At 40.8% G+C, this 26,336-nt stretch overlaps 1 protein-coding gene across 2 annotated transcripts in view; it reads left to right on the forward strand.

Moving 5' to 3' along the window:
• Positions 1–26,336, forward strand: part of trip4 (thyroid hormone receptor interactor 4) — an 83,436-nt gene that overhangs the window by 29,739 nt on the left and 27,361 nt on the right. Inside the window, exons 12-13 of one of the 2 annotated variants that reach the window (XM_085459095.1) lie at positions 1,976–2,078; positions 7,290–8,491. In XM_085459095.1, coding sequence (XP_085315221.1) covers positions 1,976–2,078; positions 7,290–7,429 — 243 coding nt within the window. In that variant the 3' untranslated portion in view covers positions 7,430–8,491. Of the gene's footprint in view, positions 1–1,975; positions 2,079–7,289; positions 8,492–26,336 lie in introns of those variants that run through there. The other variant, XM_085459104.1, reaches the window with a different exon arrangement.

A 26,336-nucleotide genomic window follows, 5' to 3' on the forward strand; every position in this document is an offset into this window, starting at 1 on the left:
ACCCTCCTCTCCTCATCATATTCAGTTTTTTGATCACCAAGATGGCGATGGCTGAAGCGCTTATCTCAAGGCCTAAGAACACAATTTCAGAAACCCAGGAGTGACATCACTGTAGCTACGTCCATCTTTTAAACCCCACTTAGTAAGGTTGTTGCATGAACGTAGGGAACGCCTAACTTCAGAACTCAGCTGTATCGAAGGATATGATGAAGTCCAACTGTGCAGCGTTTGAAGTTTTTGCTCTTTTAATTTGTTATATAACTATTTGTGGTTGTGTGCAAAGTGATGTATGGGCAGACTCTAATTGGAGGACTGTTTTCTAAATCTTCTAAAGTAGAAAGATGGAGTTTGGAAAACAGTCCTGGTCCAGTAGCCAAATTACACATTAGTGATGTATTTCAATTTCCCTAAGAATGATGATTTACAACCATCCTATATCCACTATTTAATATTCCATATTAAGGAACCGTAGGTATTTTATATATAGAGATTTTTTTTTAATGAAAATTGCTCATTATTATTTATTAATATAATTTATTATCATTTGGTTTTGTTTTATTTTTCTGTATGCTTCACATTTAAGTTTACTAGTTCACACCACAAGACCAAGACGTTCTGAATGTGCCTAAGCCATCCCATAAACAAATCAAAGAAATGAGCTCCAACACCTGTGCTTCTGGTAGTGAAGGAACGTCTTTGGCACACAGGAATAAGCTACCAACAATTTCCATTGTTGGTTTTGATGTATCTCCAACCTCGTCCCCTCGTTCCCTCCGCCTTGTTTAAAACCTGCAAAATTACTCCTGACTGTTCAAGGACAGTCAGGAGAATTTTCCAATGGGGGAATCTAATTTAATTGGAATCACTGTGTCATTTGCCATAGGAAGGGAGCAATCAAGGGGCTCTTTCAGGAGTGTTTACATATTTTATCACTCAGCCGTGAGTGAGATTCAAGTCGACATGGGGTTTAATCAGAAATAAGCATCTCTATCATCTGTCCTCAGTTTGCAGGGACCTTACAGATAGGTTGCAGACTCTGTTGATTTCCTTTAAAAGCCCCAAATTTGTCACAACCTTCAGTGCTCCTTTGAGGGAGATAGAGAGGCTGTGAATAAGAGAGGGGGGGAGGAAAAAGCATGCTGTCATGAAAAGAGCTGCTTCCTGGCTGGCTAGATGCAATCATGGGCACTATCTGATAGTGCTGGAGGAAATTGGATGAGCTGAGAACTGTTGGCTGCCTGTGATGGGAAAGATGACTCCTTTGTCACTGTGTCAGTCAATTCCCTACTCTCACCTGAGAGACTAATCAATAACAGAGGGAGAGAGAGAGGTTTTCTCTTGTCTCTTGGCCTCTGTATGCTGTGGGCTGCTGTCACTTATAGGCTGTAAAACGCCCACTCTTACACAGGAATGTGAGACAGATAAATATGTTATGGGTGTGTTTTAAATTCGATGCATTTCTGTAGATGTGGAAGAATGTGTTTGATTTTGAAATTCGAATTATTCCTTGTTCTCCTTATTAATAAATGAACACAAACATTGTATACATGTTCCTTTCTTTCTTTCTTTTTTTAAATTGATATTCATTATTTTCTGTTGAATAGTATGTGCACACAACACTGCGTCTGAAAAAGGAATTTCTTACCGGTTGTCATATATTTTGAGTCGTCTTTACTGCTCACAAGTGCTGCAGCTGCTCTCATTAGCGACTGCATCATTAGTTGTGCAATTATAGTGCATAAGACCCAGCGAGACTCATAACTATCAGTTGCTGTCAGGCCCGTAGTATTACATCAGGCACGGAGGACAGTTTGCACGATGTAGGCGTATAAACAGGGACTCGGTGAATGATTCATAACTGTAACGCTGTCATGAGCGCCAACATATTTTCTGTGCACAGTATTGACATGCTAGTCCTGTGTAAGACGATGCTAAACTGTTCTTTTCATTATCCCTCCCCCCACCATCCCTGCAGTTCCCTGATACCTGTGAGGAGTCTGCTTCTCCATTCGTCTTCATCTGCACCAACCCCCAGGAGTTGCTCGTGAAATTCCCCATGAAAGGGAAGCACAAGATCTGTAAGTCCTGCTTCTTTCATGTCCGGGGAAGTGGAGTGGATGAAATTAGCCTGAGCTAACTAAGAATTGCTTTCTTTTTTTCTTCTTCTTCTCCTTTTTAAAAAAAAATCATCTTTAGTATGTATGTTTACACCTATTCATAAAAAAGACAGGTGAAAGTGATAATGCTACACAATTCACAACTACTATATTGTCATTAATAAAAACAAAATTACACACATGGACACAAAGCTCTCACACACACACACACACACACACACACACACACACACACACACACACGCAGTTTCTCTCTGAGAGCCATCTGTAAAGACAGGATTTTGCTGTCAGGTTGCCTGGGGGACTAACTAGGTCTGGATGTGCAATGTTGTTGCTGTATTGTGTGATTTATAAGAGAGCTCAAACACATTTTCCCTCTGCTGCCATAGCTGCTACTGCAAAAATGATGTACCTGCAAGCTCCTTTGTTAATATTTCTAAACCCTCTAAAGACTTGAGAGGATTGTTTATGCAGCTGTGCCTCTCTCAGATCGTTTGATATCGACGGAGAATTCTTTTTGAGATTCTTGAGGTAAAATGTAGCAGGAGCCATGACACCCCCCCCCCCCCCCCCCCCCCCCTTTTCCCTACAAAACTGGATATGATCGCCTTGTCTCGGTTTTTGTGAACATAATGAGCAGTTAAAAATGGCTTTGGAGGTGTAGCTCAGACCTGAACATCAAAGGATTAAATTAAATTCTTGTTAAGTAGGATGTCAGCAGGTCTTAAAGAAATTATTACTGGTCTGGAGGGTTTTAAAAGTCTACTTTTTGTACTGAGTACTTTTAAAGCTCTTTTTTGGGGGTTGTTTTGTTTGTCTTTCACAATTCCGCACTTTCCTGCCACGTGAAGTGGAAAAAGGCTCGTGTACACCTGTTCTTTTATTTTAATTTTCACATTTCAGTGAACCTAAACTGATGCTCTTGAATAAAAGGTCGAAACGTGCTGACACGTTGTTATAGGCTTGCTGATGTAGACGCAGATTGGAAAATCTGGTTCTGCATTATTTAAACTGACTGTAGGTTGTTGTTTATGAATCAGCAGTTTTCTTTTTATTGGTGAATAAATAAATATGGCTTTGTTAAAGTTCCCTGCTGGAAATTATAACCACTAATAGATTTCATTTTCTTAATTTTAACGGTACCTGGAGCCAAGTTTTTTTCCTGCTACAGCTGCATGCACACATTTGTGAACAGTCTGAAATTGCTAATAAAATATAACCTGAGCTTCGTCCAAGAAGATACGAAACCAAACTCAGAAGACAGTCATGACAAAATGGCCAAAGCATGTCAGGACTTGGATTTAGAGATTTGTATAATGTAGATATTTCCTGCACAAAAGTGAGGAGGAATATTTGTCCTAAAAATCTTTCAGTTCATCGATATTTTTGGGACGTCTTGATTGAACAGACCTCTTTGGGTCATGCTGCAGTTTTTTTTTCTGGTTTTATTCTGCCGAGGTTTGTTCTCAGCTTCATCCCATCTTACTACCTTGAATTTCCCTCTGCTGCTCAACACAAATGTGACTGTTTTCCATTAGAAAGATGTCTTCAGCAGCTGCCAGCAACTTGTTGAGGTCTTTTGCTTGCCCCAGTTTCCTTTAATGGCCTTTTTGCATGCTGTTAACAGTATTTGACTCAAGCAACTTTTGCTCCAAGCTGTGCTTTATTCAGAGAAAAAGCAGCCTGCGTCTTTTCCATTTTATTTGTTCCGTCCTTAACATCCGTCACTGGATGTGTGTGTCAAACACTGAACGTCGCAGGTCTGAATAATAATCCATCACCACATCCTGCTTCTTACAGAAGACACACACTTTAGCAAGCCCTTAACCTGTGCTCTGTTTTAAGACGTTACGATTCTGTTACCCATAAAGAAATGTCTATTAGGTTAATTTTATGTCGTCATGTCTTTACCTGCTGAGATATTTGACAGTGTAATAGTCTGTCGTCAAGGTCCCTTCCTGCTTTGTTCCAGCCAACGCCTAATTTGCGATATCTAGACTATCTAAACAGTCACAGATGTTTGATGACTGTTTAGTCCAGGAACATTAGCACACTTGATCTGCCTTATCTCAAATCATTTTCAAAGACCCAATAAGTTATTTACATTAATATAACCTAAAAGGGGCACAAACATCAGGTAGTATCAAATAATGTCAAATAACAAAATGTAAGTACACAAAAGTTATTTCATCGTTTACAAGATCACTTTACCTCTCTCCTAATTACATTTTCTCCTTGTTTGCAACACAGAGTATTAAGGCCACACATTACTGGCTCATGTTATACTCAGTGTAACAAGATGCTCCCAGCTGTGCATGTTAGCTCAGTATTTTAAATTGGTTATCTTGACCTACACAGTCCCACTTGTGTTATCCTTCTGTCACCAGCTAGCTTTTCACTCTGCCGTGCTCTTGCTCTCTCGCCCCTTCTTCTACCTCAATTCCCACCACATCTCACGGGTCAGGTCATTGCCGCTCATCTTAGTCGGCGGGGTTTAGCACTAGTATTTTTATTTTTTTGCTCCTCAAGCAGTTTACGCTGACAAGATCTGCTTGTCACTGTTATTGCCGGCTATGTCACACCTCATCACAATGAGCAAGAAAAGGGATGAACAGCTTTTCAAACAGCAGTGCTGCTGCTGTCTTACATAATGGTTAAAAATTATTTCTAATAAACTATAATGTGCTGCAATGTGTCATTCTGTATATAAAAATGAATTGTTGAAACTGATGGATGGACTCTGCTATCAGTACTGTGGAAATATAGCTTGAATGAATGTCAGCCGGCTTGCAAAGGCTGCTTTTCTTTCTAAAGATTCCCATTCTTTAGGAATTAACTGCTGAAATTTTCTGCCAGGCTCTGTTAGGGTTTATGTTGAAATATATGTGCAACATCTATAGTCCCTTTCATGGAAACAGTAGTGATCCCATCCTATTAAGACAGCTAAAACAATTAAATATTATCATCTTATTGCCGTACAGGATTTTTTCACCAGGCAGTGGTCATTTAGTTCTTCGTCATTTTTGTGCTCTTGCCTACATTTCATGTGATTAAAATGCTGATATTTGTCATATCTGCAGGCCACATGGCAAAAGCTAGGGCAAACCTAGCATATCCAAATACTGTACACAGGAACGATATTGGATACGATAGCCGATACCCAAATCAGAGATTGAGATCGAATCGAATTCTGCCCTTTTCTGCAGCCAGTTGCATTACTTGGTATGTGATGGCAATACGAGATGCAAACTCAGTTGATTAGTCATTACCCTGCGGAGGAGTCTGTGACATTTAAAATGATGTACAGTCAAGACTCACTCATGTAATAAGGGATGTGCATTAAGGTTTATGGTCACATCCTGTGTACATTTGAATCTGTATGTGTGCGTCTTTGTGAGCTGAAGGTCCGTTTGGGTTTTGAAAGCTATTTGACTCTGTGACATGAATCCAGATTTCCTTCTCCTATACCTCATGTAGATAACCTTCTCTCCCCTATGTTTTTTCTAAGCCTGACATCCTCTGAAGTGGCTACGTACACAGCGCTGGAAAAGTAAAACACAGACCATATGCCGCTCTACTTAAGACATTTAACCATACAATGCTTGATAAATCTAATATTAACTGACAGGGGCTTGTCTTAAACACTTACATAAAATAACCCAGACGTAAACAAAGTAAAGGATGTGAAAAGCAATCATAATGTTCACTGGGTCATAACAGCTGGTTGTATTTCAGCATTATAAAAAGAAATAGAACAAATGCCACTGAACAGTTTATTATCTCGTAGCACTCAAGGATCCATGCAGGAAATCTGTGTTCCTGCAACTGAACCTCAAGTCAGTTGGATTCATCACAAATAGCCACCAAACAAGACTGATTTAAGAATCGTAGGTGCTGTAGCCTGCTGGAGATCTGAACTATTAGTCTGCCTGCTTTCATGCACAGGTAGTTTGTGCCCTTTATTATCTTAAACTCTCCATCACGTCTTATATTGTCAGATATATTGACTGGACTGCCTGAAGCTGCTACTTGAGTTTTTGCAGAACAAAGTAATGAGATCCAGGGTTGACCTTCCTATTATGATGCATCCAAAAATGTAAAATTCAGTTGCTTTCAAGCAGGAGTACATTCCCAGTGTAACGCTCCATGAGTGAATCACATGGCTTTAAGCCTTTGTCTAAGAGTTCTCAAATAAGAGAAAAAAATGTACAAGCATTCCTATATTCATCTGACTTGAGCAATGATTTAGAAGTGCAACAGTTGAGGATCAGTGTACAGAATCATTCATTAGCTCCAGGCAGCGAATGCCTTGTGTTTCCATCTTGCATTAATTTGCTTGCTTCAAAGAACCGCTGGCTGATTGTGCTACAGTGTGTATTTGTTCTACTGGGATTCTTGGACTTTTATTCAGCATACTATACAGTACTGTGCAAAAGTATTTAGCCACCCCTCATTCCTTTGTACTTTGGTTTAAAGAAGCAAAATATATAGTATTTATATTGCATTGGTCTTGAGCAGTAGCTCTCAAGGCTTTCTGAAGGTGTTTCAGTTATTCTTTGGACATTGGCTGCTCTTTCACTTCATTTTCAGTCAGTAATTTTTTGTTTTTCCACTTAACACTGACCTATGAATCATTCAAACTTGAAATAGACATCTAACTAAAGTACGATTCACTGTTGTGTCTGCAAATAACAGGCAACTAACAACAAACCAATTTTAATTTCTGTCTTTAGGCACTGATGCAAAAACACATAATTTGTTCCCATTTCTTTTGTTGAGTCAATGAAAAAAAATAAAACAGTTTGACAGGCTTAAAATGGTATTTTTGGTCTAACAGGATGAACACTTGACATGTCTCAGCAGGGTGTCCTTTAAACAATTGGACGAACTGGACAAAAGAATTGGCGACGTAAAAACTATTAACAGCATATGAACAATATCTAAAAGTCATGTCCTTAAAAATTATGGAACAATCCAGCAAAGACCTGACACGGGACCTGAGACATGCATCTGGCTCTGGAGTTGATCCATCTATTGAAGCCTCATCAGAAATTATGAACACAGATGATCCACCATAAAATACCATCTGAAAAGATGGCATTGGTTCCCAAACAAACTGCCAATGCAGTAAAAATATACCTGATAGTGTCCCACTGTTTGTTTTTCTCTCAGTCCTGGATTGGCCTCCCCAGAGCACCGTTGAAGCGGTATCGGATCTTCTTGACAGAGGGCAGAACAAAAGGCAGCCATACAAAGAAGAGCTTTTAATGTCCTACAAGAAGCCTGGAGAACTATTCCTGAAGACTACTTAAACTTAAATACTCAAATATTAACTTTTAAGCTTGCTGGAACTGTATAAACTTTGTTTTTGTGTTATGTCCCACATGTTTCCCTTTTTCTAGCAAAATATATGAATTGAGGGAAGGTTCCAGTCTTTTGCTTAGTATTGTATGATGGAAATAATTCATTTGCACATAAGCTACATATGCAAATGAATCTCTGTAACCACATGCAGTGTTTTGGACAGTACAGAACCAAAATGCAATTGTTCCTTATTAGAGATGTAAATAATAGTCCTTTAACAGCTTTTAAAGAGCTCTTCATTCACTTTCCACTGAACATAGAGTAACTTGTGAACATATGACTCCACTGAGTACTTTGTGAACAAAGCTTATCTTCTGCTGCACAGATTAGTCACACTGATGGCTCTCCAGCAGATACAATAGAGCTCTCTTTTGTTCAGGTTTCTCACGACAAGAAAGGAAGTCAAGGGTATAATTGCCAAGATGAGAAATTCAGCTTCGACACCAGGTCACGATGGAATCTCAAGTAGTGTAATTCATTGACATATATAATCTGAAAATCGCTGGAAACTGGAGTCTTTTTTTCCCCCCCGAGGACCTCAAGGTTGACAGTGTAGTTCTTCTTTAAGCCTGAAGTGCCGCCAACATTTTCTTTCATCTTTTTTAAAAGCCCTCTAAATAGTTGGAAAGCATAATATCACAGCATTACTTTTATGCTGACATTATACAATAAAGCAATTTCGCCAAAGTATTTAGTAATATTTTTCTCTCCAGTGGACCATTGATAGAAACTATGATAAAGATGTTAACTTAAATTGTTGAATGCTGATGAAAACATGCACTCTTGAGAGATGTTATTAATAATTATAATACCACTGTTAGTTATGCCTTTGCCTTTCCTTATGAGAAACAACCTTCTCATAAGGAAAAATCAGTGGTTTTCCAGTGATCGCACTGAATTCTTTCCAGTTGATTGACAAATAGTTGCATCTGATCACTAGACAGATTGCTAACACGCTGTAATCAGTGCAACTTGTCCATAAACTGTCTGTTTGCAGACAAGCTGACCTGGTATTTGCATTATTATTGCAAACTATTTTTTTAAGCAATCCTTTCAAAGGCAGTGAGCTTGTAAGGCTATTTCCTGTCTGAAGAATTGTGCTTGCAGCACAATGTCAAGCCACCGGTTTCCCTAGATTGGATGTAGCACTAGATCCTATTGGATGTCTCGAGTAACTCGTGGTTTCAGATAAGCTTACATTAATCACTCTTGGAAAGGTCTAACTTGGTATTTCTTTGTCAGCAGGGAAAATTAAATTACTTGAACACACGTGCTGTTAGCAAACAGTAAAACACTGCTCGGATAATGATTAGTCCATCAGTTTACCTCTGCCAAAAACACAGGTTATTGTTTATTCCTTTTCTCTCCCGTGTTGCCTTTTATTTTAGAAGAAAACACAACACAGTTGAGGCTTCTCAGTTTACTCTGCCTGTAATCAGTTGGGTTTTTTATGCAGAGGACTTTCCATTCGTAGTAAGTTAATACAGCTCAGCTGCACCAGTGTTGTTGCTGAGATTATAAGTTTAACTACTATTTTACTTCTGATATTCAGTTAAGTGAATTGTATTAGAGATGGTACTTCGATTAACAGTGTATGTAACACTATCCCACAGAAACGCATAATATCCCAGTAACACACAGACAGTACTTTGTTGTGTAGTAGCTCCATTGCATGTTTATCATATGATTTGTCTCCAGGTTGCTCTGTAAAAAATGCAGAACCTATTAAGTACTCTTGAGGGAATTGCTTAAAGCAAAGAAATCCATATTTACATGTTCTGTGTAACAGCCACAAGCCCGGGGACTACACATCAAAAATACACATTTCTCATTATTTATTTGCTAAACATTCAACATCTCACTTCCTGCTCTTCTTTCAGTGTGATTATAATTTTCTGTGTGCATACATTATTGAGCTCTTGCAATATGTATAGCCCATAATCACTCAGTATGGAAATCACACAACATATACCCTGAGAAAATACTGCATCTTAATTTTGTTCTACTAACCATCAGCTACACTGTTACCTTGTGATTACCGTTTTTGTTTTAAGTGTGAAATCACTGCACCATGGGATTGCAAATTACCTAACAAATGTCCATCTTTTCTCTTGAGATAGTCGTGATTTTCTCTTTTTTTCTCTCTTCTGTTTCTCCCTTGTGCTGTTCTTCTTCTTCTGTCGTCCACTGCTGGGAGACAGAAAGAGGTTAGAGCAACGGAAGTCCTTTTTTGGTTATTTATTCATGGATTTTCCATTTAATATTCATGCCTTTCTCAGGACTATCTGGGTGCAGAAGAGAATTTGCTGCCTCGGAGGCTGCAGGGGCCAAAAATCGGGTTTCAGCTCCAATGAGCCCAGCAGATGAAGGGAAAAAAAAGAGAGAGAGGGAGATAGAGAGGGAATGAGCAAGTGGGGTTTCATGTGTTCTCTAGTAAATGAGAGGCAGGCCTTGAAGGTGACAGGCTGTGTTTATTACTGATCTGTCAGCCGGTTAATGGGGAGAGTAGAGGAGAAGAGAGAGGAGGGAGCTGAGCTGCTGAGTAGAGACCAGAGCACACAGACATGGGAGCCAGAGAGAGCCCCAAGCAATAAACTTTGCCATGCTAGATCTGCTTGTCCTTACAGATTCAGTAACAACACTCCTGCATGCTAAATTAGGAACTGTAAATAACTGAATGAATAACAATGTGTTTTTGCATTGTTTTAAAATTGGGATGTTTCAGTAAATGAACACTGGCAGAAAGCTCTGCGATCAGTCGTTTCCAGACTATACTTAGTCAAGACTTTACACACAGAGGAATGTGTTAGCTGGCATCCAAGTCAGTATGAAGAATGAAGCATGGCCTTCTTTTTTTACTTGTGTTGGGAAAGGATTACGCGTTTTTTCTTTGCTCGTCTAAACTCACCTGACCTCCACGTATGTTTGACATGTAGGTCTGCACTGAGTTTGGTGAGCATCTTTTGCCACCTCTTAACTTTATGAGCTTTCAGGGATTGATTGTTATGCTTGTTATGCACATTATGATATTACAAAAGCCTAACAGACTACAGTGATAGTGATGGGAGATTTTACCTAAAATCCATATTACAGTGATGTAACCGTTACATAATTCACTACAAAATGGGTTTTAATGTGTATATTTTTACATTTTTACAGTGCAATAAGAAAACAAAATTGACTTTGAGCCCAACTAAGTATTTATTTATTTACATTTTGGCTTAGTATCTTAAATAGATTTGTTTTACACCCCAGTTAACAAAGGTTATGAGGATACACTAACTGGGCACGATAAGGCAGCTACAGTAGTTGCAGATTGGCTGACTGCCTGCGTGAAAGATTTAATTTATTGAATATATCGACATGAGTAAAATTAGGTCGGTTAGAAAGTCATAATGTTGATTAATGGAGTTATTTGATTAATTGCCCAGCCCCAGTGAAAAGAGCGAGCGATTCGTCTTGGTGCTGACAGGATATTGAAAGGATGTCTTTACATTTTGAGACACGATATGTTGAATATTTTTTTACTATGTTTGTTTCCCTTCACTGAGTTGAGTAAGGGAAAAGATGCTTTGAAGTAGAAGCCAGATCTTGGTTTGGAAAATTAACTAAGAGCGTATTTTAAAAAAAAAAAACATTTTTAAATATTGTGTAGCCCCAGCAGGACAGGCTTTGCCTCGGAGCTTTGTAGCATTTGATTGCAGTTGAGCTCAGAGGTTTTATCAGCTGCCCTTCGTAATGAAACCTTCTGGCTTTATATTTTACTAAAGGGTGAAAAGGCAGTGTAAAGAAATTGCTCTTTGTTGTAACAAGAGATTTGTCTTTTCTTATCTTAACAAGCATTGTTGCCTTTATCAGACGCCGTTACAAAATACATATCAGTCAGCATTTGACGTGCTACTGCTGTCTTTAGTGTCACGTCGCTGTGTGTGAAGCATCCTTTCTGTACAATTCATATGGCTGTTTTTTTTAATTCATATTGCTACTGTTATTTTAATCTTTACAGTGAATGTGTGAACACACCATATGTGGCACTGGTTTGAACAGCTTGTATCCTTGTCTGTGTGATAAAGGCATTTGAATATACTGCACTGTGTCCTTCATCGAGATGCATCGAGTAGTTATAGATTATCTCTGGATCAAGTTCTGATGGTATCTGAGAGGGTGACACTTAAAAAAATTAGTTTTCTCATCAGGTACGTGGCAGGCGGGAGAGTAATACTTGTACCTTACACTCAATTCCAAATTAGAGGTTTTGTAACCAAATTATTTTAATGCTACAAATAGTCTTCACTTTTTTCCAGGCGAGAAGGGAAAAAAAAAAAAATTTTTCACATGGCTGCTTGGCTCATCACACAGTTGGTTTCAATCTTACCTGCGGCTTACAGAGAACACAGCTAATTATTTATGCACAGTCTACCCAGATCCAGGGTTTCAAGCACGCGGCTACTCATCGACTTAACAAAGCAGCAAACTCAACACACTTTCTTCTGTGTCTCCATTCGTGTGCAGCATTTATATTACTTGGTGAACACACTATACATTAATAGCACCTTTTTCTAGCTGCATTGTAAATATATAACACTCTAGTACAGATTACTTATTGTGAAATGTATAATTCAAAAGACCGGTTTAAAACATCTGGCCTTCTTCTCCATTTAAGCTCCACCTTTATGTTGTGTGCCCTCAGTTTTGTGTTTTCATTCCCACATTTCAATCTGTGTCAGCACGGTGGGGGATGGGGGGTAGAGTGCAGATAGATGTGTTTTGCGATGTAATCAATGTCCTTGATTAGTGAGCGATTACTCCCGTGTGTGTGTGTGTGTGTGTGTGTGTGTGTGTGTGTGTGTGTGTGTGTGTGTGTGTGTGTGTGTGTGTGTGTGTGTGTGTGTGTGTGTGTGTGTGTGTGTGTGTGTGTGTGTGAGCAGGTATGTGCACGCACATTTGGCTCTGTGTTTGTGTTGAAGTAATTACGAGCGGTCTGCTAGTTAGCAAGACTGCAGTTGGGCTGCGGCCCTGATTTTGTTTATTTGTCAGTTAAGGAACTAAAGATCAATGGGTGGATTATTTGCACAGTTCGAATAGCTGATCGAGGTGAGGATGTTAAACTAGACATGGCCAATAAGCTGTTGGTGAGTGTTTACCTACCCAGCTATGTGTTTTTACATTTTGATGTTGCCATTTCGGTCAAAGAAAACATTTGAAGAAATGAGTTTGAACATAACAGGAACTGTAATAACGCTGTCTAAAATTAGAGCTGATCCATTTTATCTTAGCCAGTTAGTAATGTATCATAAATCATGAATAATTAATGAGTGTATTCAGCTGTTTGCCGATGTTGACCTTGCTTCACAATAACAGCATCAACAGTGAACATTCAGCTGTGCGAGATGTGGTCAAATTAAGCTTGTTTGATTGGGGTCACTGTAAAGGGAGAGTCAAGGGAAATCAGTTTTAGTTCAATTATTTAAATATATATATATGTTTAAAACTCAACACTCCCCTTTAAGCAAGCATTTGGCTACAGTAGGAAGGAAAAACTCCCTTTTCACTTAAAGGAACCTCCAGTAGAACCAGCTCAGGGAGGGGCAGCCATCTGCTGCGACCAGCTGGGGGTGAGGGGCTGAAGACGGGATAAAAGACCCACTTTGGAAAAGAGCCAGAGATTAATAATAACTACTGATAATCTAATGATTGCAGAGTGGTGTATAAACACGTCGTAATCTCATCAATGAAGTAGCCTGAAAACATTTAAAATTATACTTTATTAAACTTCCCTTTTTGAGGTGATGAAACTCAATATATATTTAATAACTTGAGCCATTTTTTAAAATAAGCCCCACATAAAAGTATATTTTCAGACTACTTTTTTATTAATGATCTACTTTAATATTAATATTATAGCATCCAAATGTGGTGTGTCAGGGAACTTCCTGGCATGCAGTAGAAAATTATGGATGTTAGCTAGAATATTATGCATGCTCTCTGATACTGATCTGTACTGTGCCGGTCCCATTATGCTGGCAGTTCAAATGCTGACTGTGTGTTTTATTTCCCCTTCATGTCAGAATAGCAAAGCTGTAACGCTATCAGCGAATTGGGTAGCGGGATTAACTGTCAATCTGCTAAATGAAGAAAGGAAAGATCTCTGAAGTATTGCTGATGGTTGTCAAGAGTCAGTAATCACTCCTAATAAGGCTCTATGCATGAATAATGATTCCATTTAAATAGCTGTAATTGCGTATTCACTTTAAGATGTTAGTTAGGTTACTCGTGCCTGTCTGAAGTAATGGAATTACAGGGATACTTCGTTTTTGTGTAATTAAAAAAAATCTAAGCACTTCAATTCACGTATAAGTGTAGGTCCAAGTGCACATATAGCATATAATTTACCCATTTCCTTAATTGCTTTTTCCAGTTTAGGTTGCAGGGAGGCTGGATCCTATCCCAGCTATCAAGGGTAAAAGGTGGGGTACACCCTGGACAGGTCAACAGTCTATGATAGGGTTAACACAGAGAGACAAACAGTCATTCACACCCACGCCCACAACTCCAGCCAATTTAGAGTCATCAGTTAACCTAACAGGCATGTTTTTAGACATGTTTTTAGACTGTGGGAGGAAGCTGGAGAATCAGAAGAGAACCCACCCAGACGCAGGGAGAACATGCAATCCGACTTCGACTCATGCCAAATTCTGGAGGTTTGCTATGTACGGAATTTCAGACTTATGAAATCCATTTTGTTAAGAGGTTTTTATATTGTCAAATAAATGAATGCATAAAAAACGGAATGTACTTTTTAAGAGTAAACTGTATGTGTTATTAAATGTTTATATAATAGTCTTACAGCAGCGTTAATATCCTGGGTCTCCCTGCAGCACTTTGTAGCCAGATGTTATTATATTGTTATGTTTATGTTAGGCGGCCTTGAGAGAAATATTGCGTTACCTATTAATGTAAAGACAGACTTGTGAAAAGCACAGTGGTATTAGTGTAAACACTGACACTCTGCTGCTACAGAGCTATCAACATTTCTTTCAAAGCACATCTTAACTAATGTGATCATCTGACTGCGCTTGCGAGAAAACATCAGCAGCGGTAATTCCCCTCAGAGGCGGCTGTCAGCTTTCCATCATCTGTCACTGTTTTCACTTTGCCTGTTTTCGAAAAAGCATTTGATTCTTGTAGTTTTCCTCTCGCTCTGAAAAGAAGCAGACAGATGTAATAGCCATTAGCCTCGGGGAGAGACGGCACAGATGTGTCAACAAGGCTTGACTTTTACAGTCCAAGTGAAGTCTGAGCAAACAGTGGCTGTGTAGAGGCCTGTGTGGTTGAGCAGTGATCCAGGGACACGGTTGCACGCCGTTGCCCCGGGACTCCAAACAGACCGTGACTCTAGCTCTCATTATAAGAGTGGGTCAGACCACCCCAGTACGGAAAATAAATAATGCAGGGGAAAACCTGAGTGCTGCCACCTCATGACAACATCGATACAACCTCGTCCTTCACGGAGAAGTGCTTCAGCTCTTTATATACTCCTGCTGTGAGCGGTATTTTTATACTCTCTGCATTTTGCTGCTTCTGAGAGCGTTTATTTTCTGATTATCATCACACCTAACTAATTTGTTGTGTCTATGAAACAACACTTAGAATTTCCTCACGTCCTAATTGATATTTTGAGCTTGCTTAAACTGCGTAACCCCAAAACACACAGTCTAAAATTGCATATTGCAAAGAGAAGAAGCAAATTTGTAATTTACTAGCTGGAGTAATGCAGTTGTTGCTTATTATTATTTTTTGTTAATCGATTCATTGTTTTAAGCTCTGGTATCAGCATGTGTCTGCTATTTGGCAGATCTAAATATCTGTCTTATATTATCTAAATCCGCTCATTTCATCTTCTCATTCTTTCTCATGGCCTCCAAAAATCCTTCAAAAAAGGAAAAAATATCCAATTCTCTATCTTAATTTGATCTCAATTTCCTGTAGCTGTTGCAATGCAAAGTCTAAGATGAAAGAGTTGAAATTCTAATTAAGCTGTAATGGCAGCAGCAAGTTGATATCTTTCCTCCTTCTACATTTCTCCCTAGTCAGTCCTCACCCTCCATGTATGTTTAGCTTGATCTCTTCAAATTTATTTCCTACTTTGTAACCAGAGGCAAGAGCCCTTGACTCGCTGCCCCCACAGCCGCAGCCAAGGCAGCCATTTAAGTTGTGATTAAAAATTAATGGTTGAGTGAGAGGCAGCAGAGAGGGAACAGGGGAGGGCAGAGAAAGAAAGACACAATACTTGAGCATGAGGATCGGCTTTGGAGAGGGGAACAAGCCCGAGCTGCAGCTGCTCCCTGATAGAGGGCTGCAAGGTCTTCTCACAACTCTGCTGTGTTTAACTGCTCTGCTCACACCCCACCATGAATATTGCATTACCGCACTATAGGGCTCCTTGTGTTACCCCCACTGAGTGCTGAGCAGTTGCGGCCACGGTGCAGAAGCATCCGAGTCGAGCCGGCCCCCACTGCGAGAGGGGCCTCCACATTTTGTTAGACACACCACACAAACCAGACCAGCTTTCACGCCACATAATTGGCAGACTGATTCAGAGAGAACCCTGCCTCATTACATGTCACAAGCAATTATAATAAGTGCAGAGACAGAAATATTTGCTGACATTTAAAACCATTGTTACTGTTTTCCTTTGCCGTCAGATCTTTGATGAAGCTTGGGGTTTTTTCCATTAGTATTATTTCTAGTGACTGAGCAAAGGAAAGCAGAGATTTCAGGAAACGCCAACATTCAGCAGCCGTAGTTATTGAAAATGGTTTTATCGTGAAATGTTTTAGCTCTCTGTTAAAAGAGAGCTTTCTGAGCAAGGTCAGTGAAATAAAGGGCAATCAACTGGAGCCTTGGCTAGCAATCTTGGTGCACCAATCTTTCTCTCTGGCCATTTCTTTAAAAGCTAAACAGAAATACCATGGGACCACATGGGGTCCTGACCTTGACTACACCAGATGATGAGTAGTGACACTTACATCAGGGCCTGGCCTTTTCTTCCTTCTGGCCTCGTTTTCAATACCGTTTCATTACAGCATTTCTCAGAGTGCATTACCCACTAGTACATGAGCTCACTTCAGCACAGCCAGTGTTTTTCCTGTGCAGTATAGCCTCTTTAGGATTGCAGCTCATAGTGTTTAAAATATAATATTTATATATCCACAGTAGTATACAAAAGCCTTGACCCATATATTTTACCAAGAAAATAGGAAATAGTATGTGGAAATATAATATTTAAGACAAAAACAGAGTTTGTACAATTCGAACAAGCTTCAAAGTCACTATTTAGTAGAATCTTTTTTCTTCAACACAGCTCGAACTCTTATTCAATTTTCTTGTCATTTCTTTAAGTTCTCTTCAGGATTAGTTTACCAGGCTTCTTGATTGGCATTCAAAGCTCTTCTTTTGATGTTGTCTGCCTTTTTATTCTTTTTTAATAATGTTACATTATTGGGGAGGCCAATCCATGACTAATAGTGTTCCATTGTCTACCGAGGTATACTTTTACTGCACTGGCAGGGTGTTTTAGATCATTATCATGCTGATAAATGAAGGCGTTGCCAATCAGACAATTCCAATTTGGTATTGCACTTGGATCAAAGTCTGTTAGCTTTTGTCTGCTTTCATAATTGCATCAATTTTGACAACATCCCCAACGCCACTGTCTAAAATGCAACCCAATGGCAGAGCCTCCACTGTGTTTTACAGATGGACGTAGATGCTCACTGTTGTACTTGTCTTGATCTTCACCATAAATACATAAAATGAGAGTTTGAACCAGAAATGTGACCTCTGGATTCACTACCCCAAAGGACATATTGGCATTGATTTTCATTCAAGGTCTTGTATTTTTTTTTTTTTTTTGGGGGGGGGGGGGGCATACCGGAGCTTTTTCTCCATGTTTCATTTTCACTGAGACCAACAGTAGATACAACTGAAGGGTTAGATGTATCTCTTAGGTCCTGTGTCAATTTTTTTTTTTCATTTTTTAAGGACATAACCTTTAGATACTAATCTAGTATAGGTAGCTTTTAGGCCTGCAGCTTCTTTTTCTTTTAGTGTTTTTGTTTTAGCTAATAGCGCTTTAGGAATCAACTTGGTGGTGCAACAATACTATTTTGTGTCTGTCAAACTGCATGATCTTTTTTTAGATTCAGCTAAAGAAATGGGAACAAATTTCATGTTTTTGTGACAATCTGCAAGCAACAAAGTGACTAAAGATACACCACAACAGTAGTTCTTCCTTTGAGTTAGGTGACTGTTTTATGCCTGAATTATTCGTAGGTGGGTGTTAAGTTGCTTAACAAAGACTTTCTTCTGAAAATGGTCACGTACAACAACAACATCGTTGAAGAACTATTGCTCAAGACCAGAAATGAGGGGTGGTTCAAAACTTTTAGTAGTAGTGTGATGCATGTGCGTATCTCCAAATAGATAACCAGCACTGGCTCTGGTTACCTCTGACCTTGATATTGTACTTCTGACAGTTAGAGATATCTTTACTTTTCGAGGTTCGTGTGTTTCGAGGAGTACACACAGCAAAACAGGCACTCAGTGGTAAGTAGAGAAAATAATACAACCTTAAATAACAGCGGAGACTCTCAGTCAGCGACGATGAAAAGTCCATATAAGGTAGGTGTATAACATAAAAACCAAAGTGTTCTTTTTGTTTTTGTCTGACAGCAGAGGAAGTGTCAATAAACAGGTTATAGGCTGCATTCCAACTTACCTTTTTATCTTGTTGGCGTCTTTTATTGTCGCTTTTGTTTTGTCTGCTTAATGTATTCAACTCCCACATCTATTGATTCCTTTTGTGTATTGCTTGTACAGTTGTATTAACCCTAATAGCTGCTAGAATTTCTTTTTCAGACATATTCATATGGCAGCTAAACATGAGCATCTTACAGGAATAACGCTTTCAAGTCTTTGAGTCTTTTCTCCCAGAGAAATAGGCTCCTGCTCTCAGGCGATGTTCTCTGGCACCGTAGCATAAAATATTGTTCTTTTCTCGATCGTAAATCAATAATGTGACTTTGAAAATGTGTTTAAATCATTATGTACTCGTGAAAGAAGTTCTAAATTGTCTGTAAATATTAGAGAACATCAGACTAAATCTTCCACTCTGTAGAAGTCGTTTGTTACGTAATCTCACTGCGAGCGCTGGTGCATCTTTCTTTTATTGTTGTGCAGAAAAGCAGTGTACAGAAAGGTGTCTAATCTCAGCAAGATTGAGGTATGGCACCAGTGAAAGTGGATGTCATCTCAGACTGTCAAGTCTAAGGTGTAATCAGATTTGTAAGATGCTCTTCCCACCTCCTCCTCGTTGTCACCCACCTTCTTGTTGCTACACTCTGTTCCTTCATTCCTTTCCACACTTCTTACATAATTTGTTAATTCTGTCCCATTTCCTCTGCTGCTGCTGCCATCGCTGTTCTTGCTCTAGGTGCTATTTGCAATGCTAATGAGGCGAGGCAGCAAGAAATGGTTTGTGGGGAAAAGAAGCTGCCTGGAAACACGGTGCAGTGGTGTTATGGCTCACTATGCCACACAGGCAATATTCTCTTGGCAATATATTATTGCATACATGTTGTCATCATGTAAATTTTTACTAGATCTCATCGCATGATATGAGAGTGGTCACCAAATCTACAACCTCTTGAGTGATCAGTTTTGTAATGAGGTGTGGAAGTGCAGTACCAACGTTTTGTTTATGCAACACAAGAAATAATGGCTCATTGAAAACTCCAGCATACATCCATAATCTAAATTATTAATAATGGGAATGATTTCTCAGTCTTAAAATTGGTTGATAGTTTATTCAGGGAGACTAAAGTATGCCCGTTTATAATGAGAAGAAATCTCTACAGTGTCCTTGGTGTCTGCTGGAATAAGTAAGGTAAAGAATCGCTCCATTGGCAAGTTTAGCAGCTTTGTATTCCCATCCATCCGTTACTGTGAATGAATGAAGTCCAGGCTCTAACCTAAATTTTACGCCTTTCTGTTCCCATCATTGTGGCGTGCCAGACGAGCAAGCAAGGAACCACTGGTTAATTTCAACCCTTGTCACCACCAGGCACCTTTCAGTAGTGAGCTCCCCACTTATCTGCCTCGTGTCTGTGTGATTGAAATTACAGTCATGGCAGCAGCAAATGCAAGTAAATGGATTATTGAGCAACTGTAAGTGGCTCACTCTACTGAGCTGGCTGTGTGTGCGCTCTCTGGCCAGACATGAAAAATCTAACAATGGCAATCTGCTGCATGTTCCAGAGTACAGAGGATACTTCTTTTGTGTGTGTTTCAAATCTCACACACAGATAGATAGATAGGTAGTAGGGGTGCAACTCGTATCGATATTGAACCGTTCGATACAGTGCTTTCGTATCGAACAATACAAAATTTGTAATTTATTTTACCAACTTTTCTTCTGACGATGCTGTCGGTGTTGAGAGCTCAGTGGATCTGCGTTCGACTACTCCGCCTAGGCTGCACTGTCGAGCGCAGATCCACTGAGCGCAGCGCAAGCTAGCGAGACAGAAGCTAAGCTCGTTGCAACATGGCAAATTGAACCTCCCCCACCCTCATTCAGATCTGGACTTGGGAACTATTTTGGTCTTCATGTGACGTATGACCCTGAAGGTAAGCGCGTCATGGACAAAAGTAAAACAGTATGTCGGATGTGCCACGCAATGCTCAATTACATTGATGGGAACTACTGCGTTAGCGCAGTTTGCTCGCTAATGTGTTGACGCAGTCCAGCCCCACGCACGGGGCGATCCGTGGTAGCTCGTTAACGGAGATTTGCAGTGTTGTGGCGTTAACGTCATTTCAGATTAACGCTGACAGCACTAGTGGGAACACAACGAATATGACTGCACATTTACTCCGACATCATCCTAGTACAAAGACAAGTGGAAGCAGACAAAAAAGTTTCGGGTGTGTTCATTGTGGTGGGGCCAGGTTTCACAATGAACTCACCCGAAACTCTGGCTGATTGGGACCCACACCCAGTTTCACACCTTGGCTCAGGCGATTAGAGGATCATCAGGGGGTCTTTTTGTCCCTCTGTGGGGGGTTACTCCCACTAGGTTTATATCTGGGACTCTCCACCATTTGACCTTAGAACTGAAGAAGCTTCTCGGATGAGAGGTGAAACGTCTTCAAGCAACTTAAAGAAGTCCAGACGCTTTTCTTTGCAAGCTCCTTTGAATTCTGTGTATCGTTGCACCCCTTATAAATAAATAAATAAATAAATAGATAGATAGAGAAACATTGTTCTTAGATAGAGAAACATTGTTCTTTCTTAGGACCGTGATTGGACAGTAAAATGATGTTCCACTTGTACTCTCCCAAACCAGTACTAAAGTTACAGCTGGTTACAGAGATAAATCACTTGAAAGCCCTCAATGAATCAGTGAAGCACCACATAAGACTGTAAAAGATGCTTCTGCCAAACTGTGCTTGTGCATTTCAAATGAGCCATATTTGAGATAGGGATGCACTGATACAGCTTTTTCCACTTCTGATCTAATGCAGATACATTTACTCATACTGACTGTAGCTCTGATACGTTTTAAATGAGTAAGCTGTAGTCCTCACTGTGCCTGGACGTCATTCTTTATGTGGAAAGCAATATCAGACTTTACTTAGACATCATTTTCATGACTTTATAAGGTAAAATAAATACATCCAAGAACACAATTTTACTGAACTGGTATTTATTTATAAGATTATAAATTATGACGTGACAAAATGAATTAAAAATAAGCTAATGTATTCACTGGATTTATATCCACTAGTGTCATTTCAGCCCAGTGTGAGTTTTTAGACCATAGCTGTTATTTACAGTAACGCTAGGTTCTCCTTTTCCTCTCAGTGTGAGTGCACGCATCTCCTTTTACTCCATACTGAGCACACACAAAGCATGTGAACTCCATGATTTCATGAATAAAGAATCCCAATATAAGGGATAATAGCAGCATACCATTTCCCTGGGAACATAACTTCTTCCACAGGAGCTATACACTGTGATATATATTGTTTGCTGTTGGTGAATAACATAAACACTAACTGTCGAGGGAAAAGTCAAGGGACTAAGTATCGCATTGGAATACTATCTAATAAACTTTCAACACTTGTTTTGTTGGGCTCCATGATTATGGCCCTAATGAGTCTCACAATTATTTTAATCAGTATTGGGATCAGAATCAGATCGGGAATTATTCGTCACCATTGTTGACTTTGGTAACAAAAAGATGTTTATTGCTTTTCAATTTTGTTGCATAAATGTGTTTTTAACGTAGCGTTACTCGTACAGACTAGTCCAGGAGACTTGGAGATGCACGCCGCAGGGAACAGCTATGATTGGAGCATGCAGGCACGTGTTCGGGCACTGATTTATGAAGCGCTTGGTTTGCTTTCGCTTTGCGGTCTTTTGGTGGAGCACGCATTTTTAACATCACTCGATCACGTTCGTTTTACTGTGGAAAGCCGAAATTGTGATCAAGATTTCAATCGATTCATTGTGCAGCCCTGCTTTATTGCACCCAGATGCTGCGTGTGTGTGTTTTACATCAGTGTGGTGTTTAGTTTATCTGTTAGACTTGTTCATGTCAGTTTAAATGTTAAAAACTGTCAACAATCTCACTTTTGGCAAAGCCAGTATATCATTTTTGTTGATCTGACCAAATTGTCTTATCTCATTTTTTTGTTCTTTCTTTGATTGTTGTGTAGGGCTTAAAAACAAAAGTGTAATGAACTGGATGTTTGTACTGGGTACGCTAGAACGAGAGAGGAAAGGAGGGAGATAGTGGCAGTGAGGGTACGATGGTACATTTACATTATTGTAGCAGCGAGTGGATTATGGTCTGCGGACTGCGCTTGAAAGGAGGATTAATCTTACCCCTTTTTCTGAAGAATAACAGAGTAAAAAGACTATTGATTTTGCTTGTATTTGATTATATTTGCCTTCAAGCCTCCTTGGACTCGCACAGCTTGATCGATGTCAGTTTTGTTTCTGTATGCGTCGTGCACGACTCCAGGGGTGCTTTCATTGCCTGTGGTGTGTCTGTGGAGTAATGTGAGTTTCTCTTCTATGCTGTTAGTTTGTCATTAAACCTACGATGGTGGTTTTTCTCTTCATTTATTCAGTCAAAATTAGAGTCAGCAAACTGTTGCTTATACACATCCAGCAGTTATCAAAGCACTTTGCCATTCATGTGGAAATGCTCCGGTCTCCCAGGGGTACTCTGTTTTTGAAATGGCTGTCTCCACTATGTTCCCTAGCTTGTCACTTAATCTGCTGGCCTGTCATTTGATGGATAATATAGAGTATACAGTGGGTTTTAAATCTTTTTTTCTAACACCTAGGACTGGAAATTATGAATAAACTGAAACTAAAGTCACTAGACAGCGTAATAGGCAGCTGAATCTACTGGAACTGATGGGCCATAAGTACAGGTGACCCATTTCAAATGGTTTTCACATTTTCATCTGACACCTTTTCAATAAAAACATTCAATAAAATATCAAGCTTAGTCACTTGAAATTGTGGCTACATTTAATATGAAGATCTAACACTGTGATATAATATATTAGAGAAAAAGTATAACAGATTCCCTTTGAGCATTTGGAGCCCTAATAGTAGGCATTTATCATTTAATGTGTCTTCTTTTTTCTTTTTTTGTGATATTGATGTGTATGTGTATCATGCTAGTTGAAAAATTGCTGCTTGCAATGGTGTAAAAAAATGAGTAGAAAGGAAATAAAAGATGGAATATGTGAACGTGTTCTAGTCTTCAGAAAGATCTTTCTAACATAATGAATGTCAGGGTCCTGGGTCTCCTGACCCAGCATTTTAGTTCTTTGTGATTTTTGTATTATTGTACTTGGTGTGAGTTTCTAGTTTCGATCCCTTGCCCTTCATGTTTCTCTGTGTCCCCTCTGTTCTGTGTAAGTCTGTGTCTGCATGTTTGAGTTCCCCTCTGTGTCTCTCGGTTCTTAGAGTCCTCTGCCTTATGGTTTATGTCTCTGTTTTTCTTAGTTGCTGTATCCACTGTGTCAAGTTCGCGTCTCTGTGTGATCCTTCCTGTTTTACTTTGTAGGTCCGTGTCTTATGTGAATGTGTCCTGCTTTGCTTGTCTCATCAGTCCTAATTTCCCCCAGCTGTGCTCTCCTTCTGTGTCTCATTCTCCTCGTTACTTCCCAGTGTATTTAGTCCCTGTGTTTCTCTGAGTCAGTGTTGCGTCGTACCCTCAACAAGCTGTGTATGTTTTGCCTCCGTGTTACCAGTGTTTTGTTTCCAGCTCTAGCTCCAGTTCAGTATTTCTGCTTCAGTGTTTTAGTCCACCAGCGTTTTTGTTGTCCTTTGGTGAGTTTAGTTTAGTAAGAGGTTTTCCAGCAATAAAGCTGCGCTTTAAGTTGAACTTCTGTGTCTGAGTCCTGCATTTTGGATCCACCACTCCTGCTTGCCCGCCTGCCACACAGCCAACCATGACAGAACGACGCAACCATCAAATGGTTGCGGACTCACGGTCTCAGTATCTCGCGCAGTTGTGGAATTACTGCCGGGAGGTAATCCACGCTGAGGACACCCCCAAGAGACTCTTTCAGGTGGTCTTTTTCGACAACTTTTTGTCTTCCACCCTCTGCACAGCTGGTTTTTTGGACATTAACGGATTAAAACAATTAATAACAGCTCTGAGAGCCAGGATTTGCTTCGAACTGTTTGGCATGGGCGGTCCAGGCAAGGTAGAGTCAGCTACCCTCCTGGAAGCCCTCGCTGCCTGGTATTCTCAGCATCAGCATCTGTTCCCATCAAGCTTTATCACTAAATCATTCCATCCTCCCTTAAGAGAGGGACTGCATCCTCGTTGCCTTCACCCCAGTACACCAGTGTCACCTGTGTCTCCAGCAGCTCAGCTCCCAGTGTCGCCTGCTCAGCAGCCACTCTCGGCTCAGGCTCCTGTGTCGCCTCTGTGTCAGCCAGTGGCCTCCATGACTGCTGGCTTAGTGATGACTTCTGCTGGAGGGTCCGAGGGACCGCTCCGGCCTTCGTCTCTAGTCTCCGCTGGAGGGTCCGAGGGACCGCTCCGGCCTTCGTCTCCTGTCTCCGCTGGAGGGTCCGAGGGACCGCTCCAGTTTTCGTCTCATGTCTCCGCTGGAGGGTCCGAGGGACCACTCCAGCCCTTGCTTCATGCCACGTCAGCTGGAGGGCCCAAGGAGCCCGTCCAGCCTCATGCCACGTCAGCTGGAGGGCCCGAGGATCCCGTCCAGCCTCATGCCACGTCAGTTGGAGGGCCCGAGGAGCCCGTCCAGCCTCCTGCTGCAGCTTCATCATCCTCGTCTGGTCCAGCTTCATCATCCTCGTCTGGTCCAGCTTCATCCGAGTCTTCGTCCTCGTCTGGTCCAGCCTCATCAGAGCCTTCAGCCTCGCCAGGCCCAGCCTCCGTGTCTTCATCCACGCCTGGTCCAGCTTCTGCCTGTGCCCCGCCTGGTCCTGCCCCGTCTGGTCCTGTATCCACCGGGCCTCAGCCAGTACGCTTGACACTGGAGCGCCGCCGCTGCCTTCCGCGCGGCCGGCCCCCTGAACTGCTCCGTCGTCTCCTTCGTCGCCGCCGCTGCCTTCCGCGCGGTCGGCCCCCTGAACTGCTCCGTCGTCTCCTTCGTCGCCGCCGCTGCCTTCCGTGCGGTCGGCCCCCTGAACTGCTCCGTCGTCTCCTTCGTCGCCGCCGTTGGCTTCCGCACGGCCGGCCCCCTGACCTGTTTGGACTCCTGTGCTGTCGGCCCCCTGGCCGGCCCCCTGAACTCTTCTGTTTTGGCCTCCTGTGCTGTCGGCCCCCTGGCCGGCCCCCTGAACTCTTCTGTTTTGGACTCCTGTGCTGTCGGCCCCCTGGCCGGCCCCCTGAATTGTTCTTTTTTTTGGGCTCGTGTTTTGTTTTGGGGCTTTCTTGTGCTTTGGTGTTTTTGTTTCGTGTGCTCTCCTTCTGTGTCTCATTCTCCTCGTTACTTCCCAGTGTATTTAGTCCCTGTGTTTCTCTGAGTCAGTGTTGCGTCGTACCCTCAACAAGCTGTGTGTGTTTTGCCTCCGTGTTACCAGTGTTTTGTTTCCAGCTCTAGCTCCAGTTCAGTATTTCTGCTTCAGTGTTTTAGTCCACCAGCGTTTTTGTTGTCCTTTGGTGAGTTTAGTTTAGTAAGAGGTTTTCCCAGCAATAAAGCTGCGCTTTAAGTTGAACTTCTGTGTCTGAGTCCTGCATTTTGGATCCACCACTCCTGCTTGCCTGCCTGCCACACAGCCAACCATGACAATGAAAGAGCCAGCAAATACGTGACTAAGCTTTTATTAACCTCTAAATAATCTTCCATGCTTCCATATTGGGTGATTTAATCAAATGTCAGTCCAGAAATGAAAAATATTTCATTTATTGTGCTGTGGGACCAAGAACACCTAAACACGTGGATGGTTAAGGGGAGTTTGTGGTTTAGAAAACTCCAATAAAATGTATATTGCTTGATGATAGCGGAGGCAAATATGGAAAGATGTATGATTTGAGATTTGAGTCAGCTTCTAGTAGAAACAGTGGCAGTGAGGTCTCTTAAGCTTACAGGAGTAGGGAAGGAAGTGACTTTTTTTCTCTCGCTTCAACTGGCTCTGCAGCTTTTCACTGTATGAGCTTTTAAGTCTTTATCGCTCTCTTTCTCTCTCTGCCTCTTCACACTTCGCCTGAGAGCACCTGAGCTTTTAGGAAAGGACACATATATATATATACACTCTCACAGACACACAAAAGACATACACACCAACTCCAG

This window comes from Copadichromis virginalis, linkage group LG1, assembly GCF_057382275.1.
Source record: "Copadichromis virginalis isolate Kocher_CV1m ecotype Utaka linkage group LG1, C_Virginalis_male_GT1.1, whole genome shotgun sequence".
NCBI lineage: Eukaryota > Metazoa > Chordata > Actinopteri > Cichliformes > Cichlidae > Copadichromis > Copadichromis virginalis.